Source organism: Empidonax traillii, unplaced genomic scaffold (genome assembly GCF_003031625.1).
Source record: "Empidonax traillii isolate 1590-97213 ecotype Southwest subspecies unplaced genomic scaffold, ASM303162v1 scaffold1251:size145019, whole genome shotgun sequence".
NCBI classification, from domain to species: Eukaryota; Metazoa; Chordata; class Aves; order Passeriformes; family Tyrannidae; genus Empidonax; species Empidonax traillii.
Genome location: NW_020956444.1, coordinates 43,148 through 65,662, shown reverse-complemented (window position 1 = coordinate 65,662; position 22,515 = coordinate 43,148). Strand labels below are relative to the sequence as shown.

General features: G+C 39.0%; 1 protein-coding gene across 4 annotated transcripts in view; it reads right to left on the bottom strand.

Annotated features, from left to right (window-relative positions):
• The window catches only part of LOC114069399 (SLAIN motif-containing protein 1-like), a 64,670-nt gene that overhangs the window by 21,409 nt on the left and 20,746 nt on the right, over nucleotides 1-22,515 (bottom strand). For 2 of the 4 annotated variants that reach the window (XM_027906152.1, XM_027906153.1), the window contains one exon: nucleotides 19,958-21,055. The exons of the other annotated variants lie outside the window; for them this stretch is intronic. In XM_027906152.1, the coding sequence (XP_027761953.1) occupies nucleotides 20,980-21,055 (76 nt within the window). In that variant the 3' untranslated portion in view covers nucleotides 19,958-20,979. Of the gene's footprint in view, nucleotides 1-19,957; nucleotides 21,056-22,515 lie in introns of those variants that run through there. 4 annotated transcript variants of the gene reach the window in all.

Sequence of the window (22,515 nt, the reverse complement as noted above, 5' to 3'; positions counted from 1 at the left end):
CTGCCAAGTACTTCCTTCTATTGACTAAATAAAAGGACGTTCATATTTTAGATACTGTATTTAGATTCCTGACTGTCATGAGAACACATTCAAGAGAAGAAAAAAATCATACTTCTAACATAAAGTAAAATGGTCAACTTAAAGCCAGGAATCTCTTGTGGATGTACTTATTTTTATTTTGCATATATTATAGTAAAAACAAAGAGCCTGCTGTCAGGCTGAGGTACCTAGTGTGATTATTGTCAAGCCTTGAATTTCAAGGTACAAAAATATTTGAAAAAATTCTCTTTAGTAAAAACCAGAAAATTAAGTCTTGCATAATTTCCTAGAGTATTACTAACATCAATAACCTCTTTATTGTCCTGGGGGCTCTTTCTCTAATGAAATTCTGAAATAGATAACAGCTTTTGTGTACTGAATTCTAGTAAAAATGAAAACTCAATTTCCAGGAAACTGGTTTTTTGTAATAAGGACAAAAGACAGACAACCTGATTTTCTTCTCTGTTATCTGTTAAGAGAGTACTGCTTCTTGTACATAGCTGTTACTTTGCAAAGCCACTAGACATCAATATGAGATTATTTATTTAACATTTATATCTGTTTAGGAATGCACTAACTGTGAATGACTTTAATTACGCGGGAAACAAGTGGTTCATAAACTCCAGAAGTCAGAAGTAAACAATTTGTGATCAGAAACCATGGAGAAGCATACTTGCATAGTGGGTAAGAACAGCAGTAAGTGATGACAAATTGATATTTAAGGATAAGAAATGTAATTTGTGGAGCACTGAAAGCAAGAATGTGATGGAATAAAAAATATGAGGACAAATGTCTTATTGCTACATAATTAGTGTGATGGGTGCCTCCCCTGTTGCCTATTAGCACCTTATTTCTGCACAAATTCCAGTGGTTATTTGACCAGTTACTGTTCATCATATTTGCTTTAATGTCTAGAGTAACTTAGCAATCGGTGTGTTTCAGACATAAAATATTTACTCTACAAGCAGAATAAACATTATATGTGAGTACACGTACAGAGAAGACAAGAGAAAGTTTATCTTCCAGTGCCATTTAAGTCTTTCCAAACTTCCCCATGGGCACATATCAAATGACACTCAATCACTTATTTTAAATGTATAAATCCACCTTCCAATAAATCCACTGAGAACAGAATCAGCACTTGAATAAAATGCACTTTAATTTTAACAACAAAAGAGTCTTTTAATTCATTTAATATAAAATTTAGAGTTCCACTGGCAGGAATCTTGAAAGCATGGATAATACTCTTTGCAACAATCACAGGGACCCTAGGAAATGATAAGGATGTGGTGTTAGATTGGACGGGATTCCTCTCTCCTCAAAGTCCAATCAAGTTGCCTAGGTCTTCTCTGCTTCAATGGAGAGAGAAATACTGACACTTCACAGGCAAGCTGATCTGAATAAAGATCTTGGTAAAAGAAAAATTGCTCCAAAAACAATCTTATCTTTCTTCATTGAATATAGGGAAATCCCATATGGCTAGCTTGGAGGAGATACCTAACTTTTGGATAGCTAGTTTAAAGAAATCGTACCTTTAGAAATTATACTCTGGGAAGAAATATTTTCGTATTTCAGAAATAGTAAAGAGATGACAGAGCAATATCAATGCACCCGTAATGGTGCTGAAGGAGTGGGAAAGGCAGTGGGCTCAGCAGGAGCAAGTGGTGCATACAACATAGTTGTTCTCTATCTGTTGCTCCACTTGCCAGTTTTTATCTCCACTTAGATTAATAAATAAAACACCCAAACCGCCTTTCTTGTTTTATTACTTGTTTGTACTGTTTTATGCTTTTACTGGTGCTGAACTGAGAATACATGAAAGCAATGAAAGAGCAGACATATACACTAGGCAAACATTACAAATCAAACAAAAGAGAAAGACCCCCTTTGTATTCCAACTATATTCCACGAGCAAATTTTATTTTAATACAGCCAGATTTGCTGCTGGAAACTGCCTCACATTGACAGGTTATGCCATAGTACTGTTCAGATGTGATTGCTGGCAACTGCCAAAGTGGTTTGCATTTTCACCAGCAAGCTGCTCATACTGACAGATTTAGGTCAAAGCATTGAGGAAGCAATTCACACCTGGTCTGAAGAACTGAATGCGCTAATACATACCGATGAAAACCTGCACTGTAGTTAAACTGAGGGTCTAGTTTTTTTCGTGCCGTTGCAGTTTGCTTACTATATTAGCAGTCATGTACAGGCAAGCTACCTTCTCAAAGCTGGAAGCGTTTTCCTTTCCACAATTCATATTTCAAAATTGGCCAACTGCCTTTGTTGGCTTTTGAGTTTGCTTTGTATAATTTAGCTACTGTTTCATGTAAAATACTTAAAACTAATAAAAGCAAACAGTACTCAAGAAACCTTAGGAGACATGGAAGTAATGACAATAACCACCAAGTTATCTCCACCAATGAATTTCCTAGCCTCCTGTGTGTCTTGTAAACTCTAGGCTATTCACATCCAGTAGTGCTTATAGAGAAGGCATTGCAAATGCAGAACACATTGCTTGCGTTAAAGCAAAAATTGTCTGTTATGTTATTGCAGACCTGTAATTTCTCATACTCCACCATGTTTCTATTATAAGTGCAGGACCCAGAAAAATCAGTGAGTTCCCCTAGTCCAAACCCTGTGTCCAGAACAGGTACAGCAGTTCAAGCATTTTGAACAGTACCCATTGTGACCAGGCAGCAGGACTGCCCAGATACCAAAAGGCACTTTTGTAAACCACTGTCTTCACTTCCAACCAAACTTGAAAGAACTAGGTTAAATGTGAGCACTGTGCTCTGGCCAAGGGTTAGGTCCTCCCTCATGGGATCCCTGTTCAGCAAATTAAGTTGCTGTGTTTTGCTCTAGCTGATTTCCCAGGTGGCCTGTTCAGTGCATCCCCACTGAGAGAGCTTTCCAGTGCCACTGCCCAAGCAGAACAAAAAAGGACATTGCTGTGGCTAGACCATTGCTCCAAAATTAAACACACAGGTGATCCCCCTTTTAAAATAAGAGTATCTCCTTTGATTCCGTGAGCTGACTTCAGATTATACCTGAGGCACAAAAGTCAAAAACATTTCCACAACTATTTACCATTGGTTTAGACTTTCATGGGCAAATAAGACCCAATAAAAACCTTGGTAAGCCAATGCAAATAATGACCATTTAATTTAAAGAACTTTTTCCAATTCAATGAGTTGTCTTCCTCGACCAGCAAGCAACACACTCATCCATATCTGAATTCAAGCTTGCACCTGAATTTAGATTTCCTGAACCTGAAATTCAGTAGTCACTACAGAGAAATGTTTATCATGAAGGGATGTAGCAAGAAGCAGCATGAACACAGGGATGTGAAATGTTACATGAATTTTAGAACTCTCTTAGAACAGGTTTAGTGTAAAATTATTTAATGTTCAGAAGGGATACCGTGGAAAGGGAGACAGTGGAAAAGCCCCAGTGCCTGGGGTAGAAATGGAGACAGAATTCTGGAAAGAGGAGCACAGACATGACACAGGCACCTGCAGTCCTTCTTGCTGCACTGTGCTACAACTTCTCTCCAGCTTTGGAAAAGCTAGAGAGCTGTAGTAGTGGTCAGGTGCTCCAAATCTAAGTCACTAGCATAGGACAAGAGTAAAGAAATGTGGTATTTAGAAGAAATGAGAAATGCATGAGATACTTTTTAAGCAAAATGCTTTCTCAAAGAAATGGAAGAGAGTGCACTGAATGCACTAATGCACTGTTTTGCAGTAAAGCAAAAAGGTAAGGATGTGAAAGAATTTGTATCCAAACAATCCCAGAGTAACTGAAAAATCATTTGTGATAGCCAGTAAATGGGAAAGACAGATTGGAATTAAAAAAATTAGTTCCCTTTAACACAGTAAAGAAAAACCCTCCAAAACTATGAGTTGACAGGAGGGTAGACATGTTTTATTAAAGATTTAACAAAAATAAAAAACCCCAAAGCAAGCCCCCTTTCCTGTAGTTTTTTTATAAGAGTACTCCTTAGACTGGAATGAAGGAACCACTTCCCACAGTTTCTGGGTTTTGAGTGTCTCTTAGTGTCTGTCATTCAGTACTGAGAAGCATTTGTTAGGGGCCTTAAAATATGGGTATACTTCGGCTGTTACTGCTCAGACCAAATGTGTTTCATTAGAGCCACTTGGGTATCATTTGGGTATATATAATTTTGGGTCAACACAGTTCATTCTGCTCAGAAGTCTGACAAGATAGTCCCTATTCTAAGGGAAATGTGATTTACAGAAATGTGATTTACTTCCCCAAGTATGAAAGATCTGCAGACATACATTGAGGCCAATTTCACCATCTGCAGAGAGCCATCAAGGTAGGGGGAACACTACAAACCCTACAAACCATATAGCTTTTTTTTCCCCTACACTAGGAATTTACATATTCAAAAGAGAAGGAGATACGTAGTTCAAGCATTAGGTGGTGAAGTATCCTATTACATCAGAATCAAAACTTTCTAACTTTTGAATGTTTATTCTCCCTCCTATCCTCTGGGCAAACCAGACGCAGTGCACTTTACCAGTGCTCTGTGGGGTGTGTGTCATGCACAAAGCATTAAAAGTTCCTGTTTATTCTGCGTGGACATTTTTGATCCTGGGACACAGATCATAAAACTAGGCCTTTTGTCTTTTATACTTTGCCAACACCAGACCACTCACTCTTCTGTGGTAGCATACATACATACATATATCAGGTTTTTTTGAAAGACGACATAAATGCAAGGTAAAAGGAAGGTCGTAAAACTTGAGAATCATGTGTAGCTTGTCAGACCATAAATTATGACAGCCATCTACTTAAAGAGTAAGACTGTAAAGGTCTTGTATGAGGAAATCAGTTCTAATTAAGGCATCCACAGATGGCTGCTTATATTTTTTTAAAATACACAATTATCCTATGCAGCACTAGCAGTCCTAGTTCTAGTGGGGGGAAAAAAAAAACAACCAAAACCAAAAACAAAACCCAAACAAAAAAACCCCACAAAATGAAAACAAAACAAACAACAAAGCTTTGCAATATTACTGAGTCATATGTTAGTGTGACAACTCCTGTTTATCTTAACTTTTTGCAGTTTTTAAACACGAAATCTAAGAGGGAGGAAGCAGGAAGACAATTTAGCAGTCAAGAATAGCTAGTGTGAAAGGAAGGGAGGGAACTTTTCCCTTGGGCTGTGAAAAGATAACTCGCAAAGCCTTGCTCTTTCTTTCAAAATCCACTTAAAATTGGGGATAGTGATTTACTGAATACCCAGGTTCTGGTACTTAAAAGAAATCATTTATGCCAACTTTTTTTTTTCCCCCAAAAAAATAATCTTCTTTTGTCCCAGAGATTTTTCTGAGGAACACGCTCCATAAAATGAACAAGAAGATCGTAGGTGACCTTGTGCATGTATTCAGAGTAAATAAGTCTTGTTTTGTGGTATATCATAGAAAAATAAAATGCCTTGGGTCAGAAGGGACTCTTGAAGATCTTCTAGTTCCAACCCCCTTGCCATGGCCAGGGACACCTTCCACTAGACCAGGTTGCTCCAAATCCCATCCAATATGATGCTTTTTCCTGTATTTTCTATAATGATTTTGAAAGCTAATTCCTATAGTTCACAACAGAAGGGGTCGGGGCGGGGGTGGGGGGGGGAGGGAGGGAGGGAGGGAAAGGGTAAGTTCAAGCAAGTTTTTGTCATTCAAAGAAAGAAAAAGTGGGTTTTTTTCCAGTTCTGGATTTTAAAATGGTTTTAGAATTTATCTTGTGATACATTTATATTTCCTACAGGGAAGGGACAAGATATTCCAGTATTCTAGACAGCTGTGCACAAATGTCCCTATTTAGGTGTTTTTCGCATTCAGTAAGAGTAACAAAGAGCAAAACAGACCCAGCTGTGCTGCACTGAACACACGCAGTGATGCATTTTCTCCCCACCATGTAACTAGTGACATGTACTGTACAAAGTAGAGCTTTGTACAACAAGAAGCAAAATAACAGAGGTTCTTCTCATGTCTGCGTGATTTTGAGGACCTAGCCTGTATAAATCTGCAATCTTGACACCAAGTAGCATGAAAACTTAAAGCCGTGCACATTCACATAATCAGAAGACACCTTTTTTCCATTATGAAAATGAAGTCATATACACGCTACTGCAGCACTTCCACTCCAAAATTCATTTTCGTTGCTCAAAATGAAGCCAGCATGTGATTAAGCAAACGGGTATTTGCATAAGAAAAATTGGTACTGCTAGGAAAATATGATACAATTATTTTTAGTGCTGAAAAAGCCAATACACTAGCATAGCACATGTATGAGAGACGACTGAACACTTCTTGAGCGTAGGTTTTTGATTTAGGCTTGCAGGTAGACATTGTACGATTGTTTGACGATGACTTCTGATGTGGATACAGCTTTTCCAGAAGACAGAGCACTTGGCACAAACCCGAAAGTCATAAGACTAGCATAAGCCTTAGACATTACCATCTGTACCTTCGACCTCTTTTGTAAAAGGCTAAGAACCACCACTGTTTTCCCTTGAATGGCTGCTAAAAAGCTTAACTAATTACTGCTAATGAAGTACACTGAGGCTTTCTTGCAGCATGAGTATTTGATTCTTTGAGACAGAAAAACATGGAAAAAAGAGCTATCTTAATCCAGAGTCCCGATTCCACCTCAGAAAATAAAATTTTATTTCAGGACCACGAAGACACACAGAATGAGATCCCCAGAATGGCAGCTTCACTGAAGTCTGCTGAACTAATTGGATTTACCTCAGTAAAATAAATGGGTCTCAGTTTTCAAGCAGCATAATTTTCAAAACATTTCAGGACTGGAAATAACCACATGAGCACTTTGGCTTTTCAGATTCAGAACACCCTACACAGGGTTTGCAATTAAGGGCTTGTTTATTAAATTTACATTGCAATTAATGTTAGGCACCTAATTTCATACTTTCCTGAACAGAAGCAATACCAGTGTTAACAGCTTTCTCTGTAGTTTTCCAACTGCATATATTAAAACAATCAGATAGGGCTATTTCTGAGGCTTCAAAACAGAACTTCATGTCCCCTGCATGTAGTGAAACAATATCTATTTAATGTTCATTTCACAGAGTACAAACTCTCTAAACTATTTTTGCAACTGTATTTTCATAGTGTTCCATTTCCCTGGCATCTGGAGCAGTTAAAGAGCCTTGCTCATCTGCAGCAAAAGCAATAATGTTTCTGCCAATATCTAAGAATGAAAGCTGAAACGGCAGTCAAAATACATCTTGAATAAATGTTCAAAAACATACCCTTAGGGTAGTTCCCCTTGTTACTGGTAAATCAATTTTGTGTGTGTCTGATAAAATGGTTTGAACTACGGAAGTTTAATACTGCAAAGAATGTTTGATGATGTTAGGACATGCCACATGACCAACTCAGAGCAACTCACAACACTCCTAGTTTGCCAGTTCTCACCACTAAAAAAATCTATCAAATGTATTGAGCTGGATATCCATTTTCTTCATCTTTCTAGTTACGGGCATTTCACAGTTATGTTCCTAAGTTTTGCCCCCTAGCTGTTTTGGTAAGTCTGAGGATTTGTATTAACTTGTCTTTATTACTAACACAGGACATAAAATTCCCTGAACTATTTTTCCTAAACGATGAAATGATGGTCAATGACTTTAACATTACTCAAGTGAGAAGCAGGGTACATTCTTTTGCCAGTGAGGAGAACTATTAGCAAAAAAAAAAAAAAACAAAACTTTATCAAGGAAGAATTTTTATATCTTTCTCTCTCCTGAGCACTCCAAATCATGACTAGATAACTTCCTGGAGATTCAGTTAAACACAAAGGTCAGTGGTGAGAAAATAGGGTAACCTTGTAGAAAACAGGAAAGATTTAAATCAACAAGGAGTCATAGAAGCAAAGCAAGCCAAACCAAATGAAAAAAAAAAAAAAAAAAAAAGAGTAGTACGGTTTTAAATATGCTTAAAGCCACACTGAATTCCAAGAGTTGACTCAGAAGACTTCATTGGGCACAGACTCTTTTCCACAACCACCTCTGCAATTGTGACTCCAGTGATATGCAGTATGTAAAGTTCTGCCTAGGAAGGAAGAAACCAATCAAGTTGTGAAAGATACCCCAGACACCAGAGGCCCTAGGATGGTGTGCAATATAGATACATTTTCTATTTTTTTAGTTATAATGGGAACTCCCTAGAGACTGAAGAATTATATTGCACCGCATACCATTTTGAGTTACAACTTTAATTCCATTTCCTTCTACTTGTGAAACTTCTACTTTTCAGAAATAAAGTTTCATGATGTCCTATTGATGCCATGGTGGAGTCAGAACCACTGAGAAAAGAAAGAAAAAGCTTTTGGCTGTTGAAACATTTAGCTGGTATTTTGGCTGTACAAAGTAGAGCTTTGTTAAGAGTGACATAATGGCTATTTAAGAGTGAACTGGGATTATGCTGATGACAATGCAGTGGTCAGCAACAGCTCGATTGCATTGGGCCTTATCTGGATTCAGCAGTGACTCTGCAATATTTCAGATAGTAAAATGCTCCCTGATTTCTTCCAGGACACAGAAACTGCAGTCATTTTCTTTTTTTCTGGAAATTTTTCAAAACTAATGCACACTGAAAGCCCCTGAAAGCTGAGCACAACCTTTTTAAAGAGGTACTCCATTAAAGAATTCACGAAATACTTGTGGATGGGTATTATTTGCCCTTGGGTATTACATTCCAGTTTTCATCTGCAGAGCAATAGAAAGGAACGTGTTTGTTTGGCACTTGGCTTAAAATTACTGAGGCAATTAATAGTAAGATTTAAGACCTCCATTTTTCCCTCCATTTTTCCCTCTTCTAGTTACATTTTGAAATAATAACTCTTGTAAGATATGCCCAACCAAAAAAAAAAAAAAATCCAGGCAGAAACTACAGTTTCTGTCTGATGATGCTAGTTACTACCATCTGCATAAAGGTTTACTATGCTGAGTGCAAGTACATCTAACAGCTGCAACCTCCTCCAAGGAAGTAGCTGTCAAAAAGACTCTTACAACAGATGCATTTCAGATTCTCCTGTTGAACATGATCCTTTCAGTGATAATATACACAGCCTGTATCTACATTTTGTACACATTTTGTACCTACATTTGTCACGACTGCTTTACAATAGCATATTTGGTGATTTTTCCAAGCTTATTTTTTTTAGAAATAGAGCCAATGGAAGGAACTGTAGGCATTTAAACATGGCAGTTCCTGCATTTAAAAAGTGTTTAATCTAAAACACAGGAATAGTCCCAAGAGAAAAACAACCAATCAGACCAAACCAACATGGTGTTTCTTTTCCCTTAAATACCAGCATTCAAAGCTATGCACAAGTTATTCTCTCTCTCTGGCTTGAAGTTTCTGGTAATTTCTGTCCAGTTTAATTGGAGAGGCAGAGTGCCACTCCTCTGGGACTTAGAAACCTGGTCTTGGAAGCTTATGAGCCATCGATAGCTGCACAGAGGTTGTTATCTTGGAGCATAACTTTTAGGCTGGTAGTTCTGTCCAGGTCTTACAAGGCACATCTTTACTGCTAAATAAGACAAAATTTGGGTGAAGCAGCAAGCTCACAAATCATCCACAACATTTAAATGTTAGTTCACACCCTTGTTCCCTTTCATAACTCTCTCTAAGATAAATTTAGTTCCACAGGAAGCCACCTCTCAGCTGTGCAGCCATGAGCCAGTTTGTGCCATTTGGCTTTGAGGTCAGGATTGGCTCATGGCCCCTTTTTAATTAGAAGCATAAACATCGCTTCAAAGAACATATGTGGGTGTCAAACCTCATTAGAGGATCTGTGGTTGTGAATCCCAAGTGAGCAGAGTCATCTCTGTTGAAGACTTAATTCAAGCACCTACAGTCTAGGAAAAGGGAAGGCTTTAATTAGCATTTTTTATTAGTTAGCCCTAATGGAAGCATTCCTCTGAGGTGTTTTTCTCTCTCCCTTAGCAATTAGGATGCTTCCCAACTTTATTTAGTATTTTGGATTATCAACTAGGAGGACAGGAATGTCAAAAGTAGATCACATTTTTTTACCACGGAGGGAGGCACTCACTTCCACAATCAGATCCACCCCTACACTCCTTCATGAAGAGTTTTTCTTGCAGAGGTTTTCACCAGGCTTAGACTTAATCTCTGGTCATTCAGTCTCTGCTGATGCAAATCTAGACAAAGAACAGAAGCTTCCTGGTTGGAACTGTTTAGAAGTGGTTAAGAGCCAGGCAGGATAGAAGCTCACACACTAGGAAAAAGAAGAGTGTCACAAGATTTTAAAACATCAAATAATATCATCATATTCTTTTTCCTCTGCTGTTTTTCAAGTCACCATAGGTGCTATCACTACTGCTTTTTCTTTCCCTTTAAGGGGTCAACACCAGCTCAGGGATGACAATAGTTGTGTGGTGGCTGGCTCAGAGTCCTTGATCTCAAAAGTAATACTTCAAGACCAGCTCCTATGGTAAATCTAAGAAGAGAGGATGACAAAAAAAGTTGCCAGAGACCTTTCCTTTTCAAATACATATTTGAACTGCTCTACAGGAGTACACACAGTTTGTTTTGTTTAGTATTATGCTGGTTTTTGACTTGCTTTTCAGACTCTTAAGCTCTTCAAGGCAGGTGCTTGTTCCTGATTTGATCCAGTTTTATCTCCCGACCAATGCCATATGCATAACAGCTGAACAACAGGCCCAATTTTGCAGTAACACTGCCCTGAACATCAGAAAACAGGATGGTATTTTTGTTCACAGCTATTGTAATACACAAAAATACCAAAGTGTGTGGATTGCGATGGAACGTGCATGCATAATCAACATATACCATCAGAACATCAAGTGCTCCAGCCCAGATGCTCTGGCTCACTATTACACTTGTGAACCACCACAATATAATGTAATATAATAATGAATACAGATGAACCACAACTCGTGCAGTTTTCTACCATCCTCTCTCCTTCCCTCAGTCTTGATGTTTGGATTAGCAGAGGGCACATATATGAGTGGATGCTAAAGGACACTAATTTTTTCATTTTAAGCTAAAATTTTCTGCTACCTGAATTCAGGTCATACCTATATCATCTTGAGATAACCTCAGTTGGTTAAGAGCATGGTGCTAACAATGCCAAGGTTGTGGGTTCAATCCCTGCATGGGTTATTCACTTAGAGTTGGACCTGATGATCCTTGTGGGTCCCTTCCAACACAGAATAATCAGTGATTCTGCGATCTTGTCTCTCTAACATCCCAGGAAAGTCAACTGTCCTTTAGGATAAGAATCAGTACGTGTGAGATAAGGATGAGATATATAGTACCACTTACAGTGCTTTTAGTGTCTCAGGATATCTTCTAATCTACCTCTCTGTTTACAGCTCAAAGAAAACAGCACAGGGATAATAAACTGGCTCGCAGTTGTGGCTTTTTGACTGTTGGTGCACATTACAGTTCAGTACCTCCTGTGTAAGCCTCCTTGTCTTCAAATGAGTATTATTCCCTTCAACAAGCTTTGTTTCTTTTTCCCCTTTACTTTCATTTGTGTTACTCCTATTTTGTTGCATCACACAAAGATACAAAACTTTCATCAGGATACAGAACAAAAAACAAAACTTAACAAGCATATAACATAGTTAACATAACTTAGCAAGCAATAACATAGTTATTTCTTTACGGATACCTAAACTTTCACCAAGCCTTTGCTCATTGACTAAATGCATTGATAACACAAAGTAATCCCATTTACACAGCATATATCCGTACAGAATTTTATTTTCAAATCTGAATTATAAAGTTCTATTATTCCACTGTTTTTCTTCATTGCTAAATAGTTTCCTCTGTCCAACAGAATCAGAAGTTATTTGCTTCACTGTAGTTCCCATAAAACCTAAACAATAACTCTGTTATGCCAGGTTCGAGGAGTACATGCTAAGCTCGCTAAAGCAAGGACTCTTTAAGCAGAAAATCAATTATGAAAGAATGCAAAAATGATCAGCCCTAAAGAAAATGTTTGGAGAAAACAATCCAGGTTTTCTGATTTCCAGTTTACCGTCCTGACTGCTCCTGTCTCGGAATCAGCTCTGCAATTCTCTTGCAGCTGGAAGAGCTTTGTTCATATGACAACCTGCACAGAGTTTAGTCAATCCCCCTACCTAGACTGCCAGCTGCTTTGGACAAGGCTTTTTGGCTTTATGCCATGAAGTCCAATTTGCTTCCAAGCCCACAGACACTACCACAGAAGAAACATTTAATCCCATTACTCAAGTGTAGACAAGCCAGGCAGGTTTTCTGGTAGCACTGAGGTTTTAGGAAAACATGTTCATTTTTACTGCTTTGTGATTCCGTCTGCAGGCTAACACATGCCGTGGCAGTTTTTCCCATATCTTTTTTTTCTCATGGAGGAAAGGGGAAAAAAAACCCAAACTATTTCACAACAAACTTAACTGCTCTGTGGAACTAAGGAAAAATTTCAAAACAGAGGGCAAAACTGCAGTTTACTGCTTCACAAAGGATTAAAGGAATATACCTAAGTTCTCCTCAAGGAGATGGCCTGCTTTTATGTAAACTGCCTTTTATCTTATCATATATTGTTCACACTGAGGATATAAAGCAGACAGGATATCAAGCGAGGCTACAAAACAACACAGAAGGAAACGAGGCTCTTTTCAGTAGTTTATGTTCCAAAACACTACTGAAACGCTCCAATGTTTTCACATCTCCATCTCTTTCTTAGAAATATACTTGTGCTTATGTAAACCCAACAAGCACCTGTGATTTATATTTTGAAGCAGGACCTGAATTTCTTGAGCAAACTGTTGGTTTAGTCTATATGGAGGCAGTAAGTCTACTCTTGGGAATGCTGCTAAGGTTTTCCATGATGGAGTCCTCCATTATGTAAATGCCCCCTAGGTGTAGTTTTTGCTACGCTACACTATAAAGTTAACTTGGAGTGTTATGAATACCTGAGACTTTTTAATCAATATTGGCATTTGCACTCAATTCTGTATAAAGCAGTTGGGTGTCAGGGAAAATGATCATCCCAATTGTCTGGAATAGCTTGTCAAATAAACAGAACATTTCTTCCTATTTTCTTTGGAAAATGTATCATCGACAATGCAAAACAATCTAAACCACTAGTTTTAACAGAATGTTCTGTGCAGTGAGTTTGGAATGCCACAAAAAACCAAAATATCCGTGCCCAGACAGAGAATTTTATTCCAACCCATTTTCACTCAATGCCATTGTATAAACTGCTTTCTGAACAGACTTTAAGATGTTGACAGTAATGAAAGATCACTTTAAATGGGACCTTACTAAGACAGTACCAGGAAGATCCATTTTTCCCAGTGTCCAATTTCAGAGATGCTAAAAGTCTTACCATTTGAGCTACATGCAATGGGAGCTGCAAGTACTCAATGCTTCAGAAAAATATGCCCATGTTGTCAGAATATGCATAATTCCATTTGGCTCTTCATCAAAGAGCATCACTCAGCTCACTCACAAACCACAGGGTCAGATAACAAAGCCACACATCTTTTATCAGCCATCAGCTAACAGGCTGATAGTACTGAACTAGGTAAGGCAGATGCATGGTCTCCTTCTGCCCAACCCACCCAACCACATATCTCCATCTGCATGAGACTAGCCAAAGCAATAAGCTATCGTGAGAAGCAAGATAAGCTCCACTAACACTCAGCATAGCTTCTGGATCAGACTTCACTTATATCAACCAGATGAGAGCATATTTAAAAGGAGTCGAGCCCATCTGCACCCACCCAAGTAGTTTCATCTGTAAATTAAATAGGATGGGGACCATTGTACATCATCAGTGCTGTTTCACTTTGGTTGAAAAGATCAAGTGCTAAAAGTGTTCGTTTTTTTGGAGGCAGAAGTAGGTTGTCTAATGTGAATTCAGATCCAGTGAAGAGCAACACTCTATTTTATCTGTTGCTTTTTTCCTTCTCTCATATACAGAAAAATCCTTCCCAATGAGTATGTATACAATAATCAGAGCTGCATAATTTAGTGCACTCAGGGACTTCCCAGAAAAACATGGATTAAATCAAAACATATTTTCTTTGGCTTTTAAAAATCACTTTTTTAAAATTGTTCTTTTCTTTGGAGTTCTTGAATTTTCATTTCAATTATTTCCATTTTAAAGGAACTGAATAGGGCATTAGCAACATTATGTAAAGAAACTGTATTATACTCTGATGCTGGTATTGGAATACCTCAGTTTTAGAAACAGTGCAAGTCTCCTAAGAAGGCCATTAGTCTCATTTTGCTAAAATGACTTCAACACATTTGTACTGTCTCAATGAAATTCCTAAGAAGATAGCAAAAAAAGCACTTATAAAGGGTATCCAAAAAGTTAGTAAAACCTCCTGCAGGAAGGGTTGCAAAGTCAAGTCATAGAAACATATCAGTATGTTCTCTTTTCCATTATTGCAAAAAAAGAGTTCATAAAATTCCAGTTTAGCTGTATTATAGTTGACATCCACATCATGTTTTCTGCTGCTTCTATTATCGAAAAGTTCAGTCTTGGATAGAGTTAATATACCTTGTTTAGTAACATCTGCGTGCAGACTGCAAAGTATGAAGGTTGGCTGGATTGCTAGAGCTCAGTTTGGGAATTTGGCCACAGGCTCATTCTTTCTATAGATCTGGCCACAAAGACAATGGAATATTTTATTTTTCTAGGGGAACAACAGAAATGTCAGGGGCAAGAAGTGAACAGAAACAAAGTAGAATTTCTTTTTTTTAACAAAGAATAAATATTATTTTTATTCTTCTAACTAAAAAAGTAGTCACAATAGAATAATACAATACTAAATGCATGGGGATAGGGAAAGAGGTCTCAATAGCAGAAAGATTGTGTATGAAAAGGCAAAACATAATCTTTTGGCTGTCCTCACATAAAATTAACATTTGAGTATTGTCTAGTTGGACTCTGCCCCAGTTAAGTAGCCTCTTTTAAGCACTCCATCTTAGCAAGCAAAGAACATCTGCTCTCTGGCACCTCCACAGAGGGCAGCAGATAGCCATGGACAGGCATCTGGGCAGCAGGTGTCCAGCAGGCATTGTGCTTCTGGAAAGCAATGGGGCTGCTGCAGGGCAATGGATCCACACTGCAGGACCAAATCTACTCTGTGCTTAGGAGTCACAAGGGGATTTTTCGGCCGAAGCACAAGAACAACTTACACAGCTCAATCAAGATGTTCAACCTCTTTGCAAAGAGGCCTGAATTCAGCAGAGCAGCACCAAATATCCAATGAGAGAGTGATGGTAGTTAACAGTTACCTTCATTTTGTGCATTTGTCACATTTTTCTGCAAGTAAGACTCATTTAATGGTCTGTGAACATTATCTATTTTTTATTTACCCGTAGTTTCATAAAATCTTGACAGCTGCATCTGGGAACTGTGGTCATATTTTGACTGTGTTAGATACCAAGCTTCTCTCCACCTCTAAAAAGTCAAGATATAGTCTATAGAGATTAATTTTTAAAGTCTTTCTCTGCAAAAATTTGAAGTTCAACTATCATTCAACATCCAAACCTCTTAACATGTAGATGTCAAGAGCCAGTCTATACATCTGTCCATTGTTCACATGAACCAGTAGAAAACAAGACTATCGGTTGCCTTTATATGTATCTAAGTTAAGAAATGTGCTTACTACTTCTTTTAAAGAAATGTAATAAGAATCATGCAATCATAGAATCATTAAGATTGGAAAAGACCTCCAAGATCATTGAATCCAACCTCTGACCAAACACCACCACACCAACTAAACCATAGCACCAAGTGTCACATCCGTTTTGTGAACACTTCCATGGTGACTCTACCACCTCCACAGGCAGACCATTCCAATGCCTGTGAAAAAAATATTCTTGATGTCCAACCTTAACCTCCCCTGGTGCAGTTGGAGGCCCTCTCCTCTTGTCCTGTTGCTCATTGCCTGGGACAAGAAGCCGATCCCACCTTACTACAGCCTTTTTTCAGGTAATTGTAGAGAGCGACAAGCTCACCCCTGAGACTGTTCTTCTATAGGCTAAATAACCCCAGCTCCCTCAGCTGGTCCTTGTGCTCCAGACCCTTCACTGGCTTTGCTGCCCCTCTCTGGACACTCTCAGCACCAAAATGATCTTCTAGTAGAGAGGGGCCCAAAACTGAACAGAGGATTCAAGGTGCGACCTCACCAGTGCCACATGGGAACAATCACTCCCCTCATCCTGCTGGCCATACTATTTCTGATACAAGCCAGGATGCCATTATCTGTACTGGGACCGATGTTATTTAGTATCTTCATTAATGATATAGATGAAGGGACTGAGTGCACCCTGAGCAAATTAGCAGATGACATCAAATTGAGTGGTGCAGTTGACATATCTGAAGGACAGGATAACATCCTGAAAGGACACATCCTGGTACCAATACAGGCTGGGAGATGAACAGATTGAGAGCAGCCCTGACGAGAAGGACTTGGGGGTGCTGGTGGATGAGAGGCTGGGCATGATCCAGCAAAGTGCACTTGCAGCGCAGAAAGCCAATTTTATCCTCGGCTGCATCACAAAGCAGTGTGGTCAGCAGGTCAAGGGAAGGGATTCTGCCCCTCTACTCCGCTATGGTCAGACCCCACCTGGAGTAAATCATCCAGCTTTGTGCCCCCAACACAGGAAAAATATAGTGACATTGATCTGTGATTATACCAAAATCAGTATTTGGGCACCAAAAGACTCTTTTTTGTTTGATTATGGATAAGAGATTTGTAACGCTGAAGTCACCTAAATGATTACGGCTTATATAAAAGGGGAATGAGGTTTCAAGAATAAACCTATCTAATCACTCCCTTCCTTCCTTCCATGAGATGCTTTATATAAAGTACTGTTGAACTGTACACATAGAAAGATAATCTCCTGGGCCTCTTTAGGTCAAAGCCAATCCCCTGAATTGCCCTTGAAACTAATGGGTAGCCTGGTCAGATCTGAGAGCAGAGGTGTGACCCCCTACCCTACTGACATTAATTTGGATTAAGTATAACTGCTTACCTGGTAAGGTAACGGCTGAAAGTCCAGTGATGGAGACAAAAGGTGCACTGAGGACCGGCTCCCGAGGCTGGTGAGTGAGCAGATGAATAGGCAGGTGGGATCTGCAGGTGGATGGTCAGGAACTGCACAAGCCAAAAGTGCATGTGTAATCACTGAGAGAGGTTACTAGAAAGATGTGAATCTGGGGAATGAAAGAGGTAGAAGTATCAATGAGAGGGAAAAGATGGCTGAGCAGATGGGCTGGTCAAATGGGAAAAAGAAAAAATTAAACCAGACTAGCCAGAATATACCCTTTTGACTTCAATGGTGACAGAGAGTCATCTTGGTTTAGTCATTTCCTTTTTAACCACAAGTTCTTAAACAGTAAGTCATGCCTGAGCATCAAACACCACAAACCCACTTCCAAGAGAGTGTGTTACTGCTCCAATTCTTTTCAATTTAGGAAACCTCACCAATTATTCATCATGGATATTTAAGTAGTGTTTTTCTGTATAAAAATGCTAATTTTTAGTATGTGTTTAGCATACAGGCATTGTAATGGTGGGCCTGAGATTCTACAGGGCTTCATGCTGTAAAAACACAAAAGAAAAAGAAAGAAGTCCATGTCTCCAACAACTTGCAACTTAGGTATAGCAAAAATCACCAATGAAATAAAAAATCATGAAGCAGCGTTCATCAGTGGGCTCAAAAGCAGATGATGACAATGCTGGCAATTCAACTGTTGTCCTGTTTTAAGTGGTACTGTATCAAAGAAAAGGCCTTGTAAGAAGGAGAATTAAAAATGGAGATGTGCAGGAGTCCCCTACAGTGAGGGGCAACACAGAAGGGTGTCAAGAGGTGACATGCTTGCAGCGGGCACAAGGCAGGTTGGCATCGTAGACTTTGATATGGGAATTCACTTCAACACTCAGTGAGTGCTGAATGACTGTACCCTCATTGACTAATAAGGGAGGTGAAAATACCTTTGAGAAAAACATTGCTGAGACTCAAGTAGTAGCTCAAGAGCTGAGCCCAAGACTACAGTTCAGGCAGGAGTTAGGTAATTTTTGGGATGCAGTAACAAGGAGAAAGTAGTGCGCTGTGCATTCATGGACCAAAAGAGAAGAACCAAAGAGAAGGGAGAGAGTTCTCAAATGCTCCCTTACACTTAGACAATAATTTTTCATTGTGAAAAATAAGTCTGAGTCTTTATTTTTAAAGATAACTACGTGGTCTTGCTGTTTCCCATTGCCCTGAGGGAGATTCTGTCTGTCACAAAACTGAGCCTGACAGAAGTGGGTTTGTGTTGCATATTCCACACATTTGCTCCCACTGAGACCGTCGTGAGGAACGTGACACTGTGCAGCAGTATCTGGTTCACTGATGCTAATCTCAGGGACACAGCCCCACCAGCTACAGCCAAACAGCAGCAGTACCACACTCCACGACTGAAACAAGTGTGATTCTGTCAATTCTAGATCAAGCTGCTCATACCCGAGGTTTCCTCCTAAAGTTTGATGGCACATGACAGATACTTGACAAAATCACTTGCAAAGCTATAAGGTTACCAAATCCTGACATGATGTATTGCAAGGGAATGGGATAGCTAAAAACCAAAACAACTGCATCTTCTCAAAGAGCTCACAATATCCAAGATGCTTGACTCTCCAGATCATGACACATGTTGTAGTGAGAAATTTAAAAATGCAAATCACATTCAAGCACCTTCCTTTAACATGGCATCACACATAGACAACTGGAAAAAAACATATGCACTGGCTTCAAACCAAGAGCCTGGTAAAGAGAAGAGCTTTAGTTAGCAAATTGAAAATATTTTCAAAGTATATACTGCCCTCCTGTGTACAACTCGGTATTACCTCCAACTGCTACCTATTTCAAAAACGGAGAATAACGTGGTGCTGTGGTGTTCCGGATAAAGGAGGAATAGCAACAAATTACTGGCAGGAGGGAACAGAGTGAAGAGTTATCTCAGACCAGGGCTGTCGGCAATGAGAAGCAGCTACTCACTGCCACTGGTCTTCATCCATCTTTAATGAACATCATGTTGAATCCCCAGCACCAGAAGCTGGGAGAGCTTATTAATTCAGGAGGTTCTACAGACCTCCTTCTCACAGGCGAAAAGCAAAGCACCCCCAAGCTGGCTCTGAACCCCACCACAGTCAGTCTGCGAGTGAGACAAATCATTCAAGAACAGAGACTGTCCACAAATGACTGCTTTAAATTAAAGCTTGTAATGAACAAGATGAATATGGCATACCTCTGCTTAAATACTTACCTCTGCAGAGATAATTTCTTTTTTGAAGGATTTCTTGATACCTTTTTCAATAGTTCTGCTTTTCTGGGGGGAGGAAAAAGATTTTAAGTGGATTGAAACAATTACAGCGTGAAAAATTAACTCTGTTGGACAACGTTATGCTGAGCAGGTACACTAGCACACTACCATACATCACTTCTCAGCGTAATGAAGGCTTTACTCACCATCAAACACTTCCCCTGTGCTTTTTATTTTAGATTGTCCTTTTAAGGTCCTTGAGCAAATTCAGAGCCACAGCAAAAGATTCACCTGGTACACAATCTGTTTCCCATTGCAAGTCATATTTGCACTTGCAGAATCTAAACATTGAAAAAAACTCTTAAGATCAAAATATTGATTTGAAAATAATACTTCTAGGCATACCATGGCTTCATAACACAATTGGAAAAAAAAGGAGTTTTTCAGATTACTCAGTTACTATTTGCAAAAAGTCCAGCATAATCTTGATAAAATTAAGTACAAACTTCAGGAGCTAAGTAGATGACAGTTGCTAAATTCTGACAACGTTTACACTGCACACTCAAGAAGAGCATTATTGCTGAAATAGATTCTTTATTTCCTGAAACATTCCAAAACAGCAGTATACACAGTTGTAATCAAATATTAAGTCATATGCCATTGTAAGAAAGCATTGATTAGTGCAATCGAATTTTGTAAAAGGTCTATCAAAAAGATTTATTCACATTAAAACTCACTTTCCATAAGCAACTGTTAATAAAACATTACAATTTTATTCTTTGTAATAAAGTACCGAAAATCAACTGTAGTTTTAGAGATCACTGTATCTTTGTAAATGCAATGAGACTTATGCTGCCATTTTAAATACAAAACACTATGACAATAAATTAACAATTGAACAAATGGTGAAGGACCAACAGAACCAGGCTGACCCAGCTGGATGACAATTTCCAGTGAATGCTACCTTTCTTTCGTGCTTCTGCAACATAAATATACTGTTTTGTATTGCCAATGGTAAGATTTTGTAAGATATGTTCCTAGCGCTAAAAAAGTACATTGCCCCAAAAATATTATTTATGGCACAGAAAAGTTAAATTATCTCTGTTGTTCAAGGTTCAGGCAAGTTTAAATGAAATTAAGTATACAAAATAAAATGTACTGGAAACACTAGAAAAAAATTCAAGCACATACATAAGTACCCCCCCAATTCAAAATAAAATGCATGATGCCTTTACACTGAATAAATTATCTCAGAACTTTAGTATGGCAAAGCTGTCCAGAAGCATAATGTCCCAGCTCCTTCCAAGGAAATATTCTTGCACTTTGCACACATTTAATACCTTCTTCAGTTCCAAATGCCAGTGCTGCCATTGTTAATCTGGAAACAATGCAGTTCAGGTAACTGATTAAGTGCAATATTTAGTATTTGATAAGATGTTCATTTTTTAAAAATGACATTGCATTGTAGATGGTTACATATTAAGATCCCGGGGGAAATAATACTGTATGACCCTCCTTTTCCAAATCATTGTTACCCAGCCAGCTGGGTAATGAAATCTGCATTATTTGTTTTCCACTGTTGATGGGCATCCTTCATCAATAGCAGCCATCTCTCCAGTTCCCATCCCGTATCGTGCTGAGTGACGAAAGTGGCTTTGGAGGCTGAAGAAAACTGTATTAACCGAATGGCAGGGAAAAAAAAATGATAAAAGAAGTCATATTTCATGTGAAAGATCAAGGTAACAAACATCATTTACTTCTGCAGTGACACTGGCTTTGGGGCTTGCTTAGAGACATCACTCTGGTATGTCTGGTTACACATTAATGCACATGTAAAGATCTATGGTGAAATCAAGGTCACTTCCAATAAGATCCCATCACTGTTAATGGTCTTAAGAGAATAAAAGATCTGTAAAAAGGAATTAGGGGAATAATTGCAATCATGCATGAGATGCCTCTAAATGGGAAGATTTGTTTTTTCAGGGCTAAAGACAATAAAAATCTACTTTTGTCACTATGGGCAGCAGATACCTAATGGGAAACACTCTCCAAAGAGTTGTTGTGCTCAGTATGCTCACGAAAAACCAGCACTTTATAAAAACACTATGCAGGCACTGAAGAATTTTATCAGTTGAAGAACTATACCAAGTTCTTCTCCAGACCCTCTTATCCAAGACGTGATGATGGGTTTCCATCCCACAGCCACAGTCAAAGAGCCACCAGTTCCAGCACTATCACTCCTGTAGGGAACTCACTGTCCTCTAGGTCCCCACCCTCACACCTGGGCTGCATCTCTCATTCATCAATGAGTATTTACAAAATGCTTGCTGACCATCTTTCAAACCCTCCAGGTACTACTGAGGCAACTATTTCAAATAAGACTAGAAAAAGGAAAAACAACCATCTGATCTGATCCAACTGCCAACTCACTGATGACAAGGCAGCCTCTACCTCTAATTTGCCACAAGCACAATTTTGTCACACCAGAATTTGCTGAAAATAATGTATCTCAATTCTGTGAAACTATTTTTTATAAAACCAAATCTCAAGCCTTGTTTTCACATACTCTGCTTTTGCTATAAGCTACTGGTGCCTCCTCTCCCTACCAAATGCTTTTGGCATTCATAGAAAGAATCATAGAATAGATTGGGTTGGAAAAGACCTCCAAGATCATCAAGTCCAACCCCTGATCCAACTCCAATTACTATATCATGGCACTAAGGGCCACATCCAATCTCTGCTTAAACACCTCCAGGGATGGTGAATCCACCACCTCTCTGGGTAGGCTGTTCCAATGCCTGATTACCCTCTCTGTAAAGAATTTCTTCCTAACATCTAACCTAAACCTCCCCTGGCAGAGCTTGAGCCCATGTCCCCTTGTCCTATTGTTGGTTGCCTGGGAGAAGAGACCAACTCCCACCTGGCTATAACCTCCCTTCAGGTAGTTGAAGAGAGTGATGAGGTCACCTCTAAGCCTTCTCTTCTCCAGACTAAACAACCCCAGCTCCCTCAGCCTCTCCTCATAGGACTTGTGCTCAATTCCCTTCACCAGCCTCGTTGCCCTTCTCTGGACCTGCTCCAGCACCTCAATATCCTTCCTGAACTGAGGGGCCCAGAGCTGAACACAATACT